At 42.7% G+C, this 6,000-nt stretch overlaps 1 protein-coding gene across 5 annotated transcripts in view; it reads left to right on the forward strand.

Moving 5' to 3' along the window:
• LOC119016612 (microtubule-associated tumor suppressor 1 homolog) overlaps window positions 1-6,000 on the forward strand; it is a 106,465-nt gene that overhangs the window by 53,294 nt on the left and 47,171 nt on the right. For all 5 annotated transcript variants that reach the window (XM_037092601.1, XM_037092630.1, XM_037092590.1 and 2 more), the window contains one exon: window positions 1,305-1,536. In XM_037092601.1, the coding sequence (XP_036948496.1) occupies window positions 1,305-1,536 (232 nt within the window). The remainder of the gene's footprint in view (window positions 1-1,304; window positions 1,537-6,000) is intronic.

Here is a 6,000-nt window from a genome sequence, read left to right on the forward strand (position 1 = left end):
AGTCACGGGGTTTATTGGTTATGTAAGGCTCTAGAAAACTTGAGTAAAATCAAAGTGTGAATGAGGACAGGTTGTTATATTTTTGAAATTCTTGATTTGCAGCTAAACGGAACATATAATTAATGATTAATGGGGCATACTGGAGTTTAACATTGTTATCAACATTTGCAGGCTCGAGGTAGGTAGTGTAAAGTCTAATGAGTGAGTGGTGTGTGTGTGTGTGTGTGTGTGTGTGTGTGTGTGTGTGTGTGTGTGTGTGTGTGTGTGTGTGCATGTGCGCGCGTGTGTGTGTGTGAGTGTGTGTGTTTGTTCTGTCTATGGTATGTGTTTAACGATCCACTGATCCTGCAACAGGTTTAAAACCTGCCCCAGCATATTCTCTAATAGGCAGCCTCTGGGGTTGTATCAGAACAGGGTGTGTTTAGAACAGGTTCACACACACACACACACACACACACACACACACACACACACACACACACACACACACACACACACACACACACACAGTATCATTTATGTGTTAGAAACAAATGTGTGCAATAACTGTTGTAGATAACAGGCTGTGTTCATGGTCATACTCACCATGCAACCATCATCCACAATTTATTGAGTTCTTCACACTGATTATCCTTAGTGATTTTAGGATCATGCCATCCATAATACTATGAGATGTCCATATGATTTAAATAATATTCCTTAACCCCTAACTTTGCTATTGATATTTACAGGAATGGTGTTATACACGTGCATTAACGTTCAGTCTACATCCATCCATGTATTACCACACAGAACATCATTCAGGCTCAGTCCAGCTGCCAGCTAGCATGTCAACACATGATTTGGTGTGTATTGGTATGCTGCAATAATCCACGGGCTCAGCCACTGCCAGACCCTCATCCACAAACTCACTCCATGTGTGCTGGTGTTTATAGAGGGGTGGGTGGGAGTGGGGGTGACAGAGAGAGAAGAAATTGGCCTGGTCAGGATTCTCAGGGGGAATGTACAACACAATAGCAACTTTTTTTTTTTTTTTTTTTTTTTTACCCCTCTTGTGGTTTCAGCACACTCCCAGTTGTCCCCTCCTCCCTCTCTCTCCTTCTTTCTCTTTTCCTCCTCCCCCTCTGTCTAACACAGTCTCTCCTTCACTCCTCCCCTCTGCTCCTTCACTGCCTCCCTCGTTTCCCCCAATCCACATTTCTGACTCTGAGCGAGGAATGGCTAACACCATGGTCTCGGTGCACAGCTCTGAGCTGGGGCCCCTTGGCTGGGATGCTGTCACTAAACGTCAGCTCTTCCTACAGAAAGTCTCATCCAAGCTCGGACCTACTGCCAGGCAGCAGGGCAGAGGCATCAGAGTGGATAAGGGGCCCTCAGGACCGGCTCCTCCTCCAGGGTCAGGGACTGGACTTTTAGGGCAGGGGAGCCCCAGGCCCAGGCAAGCCCACAGCGATAGCTCCACATTGAGAGAGGATGGACAGAGTGCTGTAGGAGGATCTCCAACAAGAGTGAGGCAGAGCCAAACTCAGTGCCAGGGTGAGTTGGAATGGTTTCTATATGTCAGACATGAGCTGGAACAGCACACACACATTTACTTCATGTAAACACACTGCACACGGATTGTACGTCTGCCCAACTCACTGTGTGTGTGTGTGTGTGTGTGTGTGTGTGTGTGTGTGTGTGTGTGTGTGTGTGTGTGTGTAACTTGATGCTTGTTTTCCATAATCACCGAACTAGAGTGTGTGTGTCATTTCTATGCTTTTGGAATGCCTGTGTGTTTGTGTGTGGATGAGATGTAAAACCAGATGTTTCTCCTTATAAAGGTCACAGTCTGATGGACAAAAGCCCGTCTGTCCTCTTTGCTGATACACAGGAACAAACGGATGCCTCTTGACCACAGACTGAAATCCCCATCAATGGATTCCTTTGAGTCTGCAATGGGCCATTTTGAATTTAACCGGATTACTTCATTACAAATCTATCCCTTTAGTTTATCTTATGTGTTCATGTGCTCAGTGTCTTTGTATTTATATGTAAACACTTACGTCTGTCTGTGGGAAGAAAGACTTCATGAGGTCAGTGTAGGGTCAGGTCCTGCTTTAGCATGACAGCACCTTTCAATAGATTTCCCCCTTTGTTCACAATGAACTGCTGAACATGCATTACTTCAAAAATCTAATTTTCTTACAAATAGACCCTGGAGTGTGGATTTTGTTACTCAAACATTACCATACCAATGTAGGTAGCAGAGGGATGACGTCTGGGAGCAGGAGACACATTTGTTCAGAAGGATTTAGTCCAGAAGGAGACTTTGGTGTATTTTTTGTCATGACCCCTCTCTCTCTCTCTCTCTCTCTCTCTCTCTCTCTCTCTCTCAAAAAAAAAAAGATGATCCACCGACAGTTTTCTTTCTAGCTGCTATTATAAGCTGTGAATACAGTACAGACAGTACTGATGACTTTATATTCTAGAGTTTACTGGTATATGTTTACGTAACGTAACACATTTCAACCATATTAAAGACTCTAGTGTTTGCATGCTTAGCTTGTACATATTACATTCCTGCTGACCACCATGATTTTGATGATAGTTTTTCCAAAGTTTATAGCAGCCAGGGATATTGTTTCATGCTGATGTAGTTCGATCAACAGAGTCTACAGGTAGATAAATTGTTATCATTTCGTGTTTGTGTCCGGAGTCAGAAAATCACCATTGTGTTAGAAATTGTTTGTGGGTTTATTGTCAGAGCTAAGTTTAAGTCCAGGATCAAAGAGGGAATGTAGAAAATGTCTGGACTGGTGTCGTCAGACAATTGTGCGTACATGTGTGATTTGTGTTCCAGCGGTCAGCACGAGGCAGATCTGTAGTGAGCCAGCTTTTACCTAACATTTATTTCCAAGGTAAGGGAATGCAGCTGCTCTCCTCTGAATGGTTTTTCATCAGAACTGAAACCAAATGAAGCCAGATGTTTCCTGCTGGCTTAAGTCACAGTACAAGTTTTACTGCTGCTCTAACATTTTCCAACAGAGACTGTGTGTGTGTGTGTGTGTGTGTGTGTGTGTGTGCGTGCGTGCGTGCATGCGTGCGTGCGTGTGTGTGTTTAATGTGAGGAAATGTAATTGTAGTGGACACATGTAAACCTTTTTCCCTCTTTATAACAAGCCCTGCTTGTTTTCACAGTCCTTCGAGTCTCTTCCTGCCTTTCTCTCTTGTGCAAGGCGCAACTCATGTTTATAGAAAATCAGTGAAAGTTTGAATGATCTCTGTGGGCAAATGAGATACTGAGCAAATTATTGGTCATAAATACAAACATGATGTATAAAATCAGTTTACAGACAGACATGCAGGATTACCGCCACCTAATCTAACAAACAGAGAACAAAAAGAAACAAATACTGTGAAAGGTACTGGATTATTTACACAAAATCTTATGTGTATTATTAACAAAATATCGCTATTACATTTTTGAATATGCTGGTTATTATCTATACTGGTTATTGAAAACAACCTCACTTCAGATAGAGGAGTTGTGATTTGGGGTCCTGTTTGTATGTCTTAATATATTAGTTGGTCAGGACTGCCATGTTTTTATGGTGTATTACCCATCTTCAACTTACATACATTTTAACACATGTTTTCTGACAAATTTACAAATGTATATTTTGTTAGGTCTTTTTAAGCAATAATTGTTTGGGGCTTGGCTGTGGATTTTGAGATTTATAGAGAAAAGTAAGGTAAAGAAAAAACAGCTGTTCTTTGACATGGACTGTCCCCATGAATGAGGTGGTCCTTTGCTCACTGTTTTCATTTCAGAGGTCGAATGCAGGGCGTTAGAACAGGAATTAAAATAAATCAGTTTACAATAGTAGTTTACAAGAGAAGAGGGGGTGAGGTGTATGGATAATAAACAGATAACAGCAACAGTGATGATAATAAAGTTTATTTATTTATCTTTTTAAATCAAATGTATAAGAATTGGAAAAATAATGGGGTAGGTCCCCCATCAGATATCCTGTCTAAAGCTATATGAGAAATCAGCAAATATGACAGAAGACTGTCTCCTCTGTGATCACTATTATTACTCTTAATAGTTCACCAGCATAACAAAGATGGCTCTGCTGGGACTACAACACCCTCCTGCATTCCTGGAGTGCCTGGGAGAACCGAAAGTAGTGTTTGACGCTTGGAAGAAGTTTCCTTTCCTGCAGAGAGGAAAAGAGCGCTTCTAATTCACTGCTTGGGAACAGAGGGACAGAGACTTTACAATACCTTACCCCTTTCTGCTGATACGTACAAGGGATCCGTGCTGGCTTTGCAGACGTTTTTCACTCCGAAAGTCAATGTCGCTGCTGAGAGGTACTGTTTTAGGCAGCATGCTCAAGCTGTGGGTGAGTCAATTGATCACTATTTGGCAGCGCTGCGTGAGCTCGCCAAAACATGCAATTTTGGCGCGACGGAAGGTGAAATGCTGCGTGATCAAATAGCTGTGAAGATATGCACGCCTCGCATACGTGAAAGACCGTTAATAGACCATGAATTAACATTTGACAAAACTCTAACCTTGGCTAGAATGATGGAAACTGCCATGATTGATGCTAAAACATTCATGGATGCTGAAATGAAATGTTAATGTAGAGTACAGACAAGGAAATAAGATGTCTGGAAAACAAAAGGAGGACAAACGAAGTGAGAACAGCCAGTGTTACAGATATGGCTCACCAAGTCACCTTGCTAATGACCAGTCTTGCCCTGCAAGGAATGCCAAATGCAAAAAGTGTGGGAAAACAGGTCATTTTGCTCGTGTTTGCAAGTCATCTACTACATCATTGAATGAAGTGGATTTACCTGAGATGACTGTAGTATGTGTCAACGGGAAAGCAGTTAAAGGGAAACTGATTGGAAATTTCACTGTAGCCACATCACAGCTATAACAGTAATGTGCTAGTTCACACTGGATCTGGTGCTTCAATAATTCCCAAACACATATACATGGCGCACTTCAAGAAAAGCGAACTCAGCCCACCCACAGAACAACTGCAGACATACTCAAAACACAAGTTGCAAGTACTTGGACAACTTGAAGCTACAGTCACTTACCACAATAAGAGTGCCCCTGGATTTTTCAACATTGTAATGTCTGGCATACCCCTGATTGGGCGGGAATTGTGAGAAGCCCTTGTCATTGTGATAAAGGGAGGACATTTGGTGGAACCTCCACCTGAACCCATAATGGACTATGCAATGATTTCCCACCCAGAGCCACTGCCCTCATCCCAGGTTCGCAGAGTGGAGAAAAAAATTGGACATGCCAAGAACTTTGTACATAAAGTACAAATCCGCCCAGAGGTGAAACCTGTACAGCAATAACTTTGCCGCTTGCCACTTTCAGTGTGGGAGGCTGTCACAAAAGAACTGAATGAACAAGAAGAGCAAGGAATCATTGAAAAAATTGACCCTTCTGAACTTTGAGCCATCCTAACACAAGTTAATGATCCTGGGGAAGAAGAAACAGTTGCTTTTGCTTCTCGCAGCCTATTGGATGCTGAAAGAAAATAGTCCATTGTGGAAAAGGAGGCCCTGGCATGTGTATGGGCTGCTGAAAAGTAGCGTGTGTGGCTCTGGGGAAGAAAATCCCTGCTACGCATGGATCACCAAGCGCTGACTACACTCCTGGTCTTCGCATAGCCAGGTGGTCTGCTCGTCTCATGGAGTTCGATTATGATGTCCAATACAGATCACAAAATAGTGTTGCTGACTGCTTGTCCAGGCTACCACTCCCTGGAACTGGCATGGATTACACAGAGACTGTGGAGTCAGTCGCAGCAATATTGACGGACACCAATGCAATTTCTATGGAACATTTTAAAGCTGAATACCACTCCTGCCCCAAGCTCTGTGCACAAATTCCAAAATAATGGCCAGAAAAAGACTGCTGTTGACCCTGACTTACAGCCTTATTACATGATACGTGATGAACTGTCAATTGTGGATGACTGTATT

This window comes from Acanthopagrus latus, chromosome 1 (genome assembly GCF_904848185.1).
Source record: "Acanthopagrus latus isolate v.2019 chromosome 1, fAcaLat1.1, whole genome shotgun sequence".
Lineage (NCBI taxonomy): Eukaryota > Metazoa > Chordata > Actinopteri > Spariformes > Sparidae > Acanthopagrus > Acanthopagrus latus.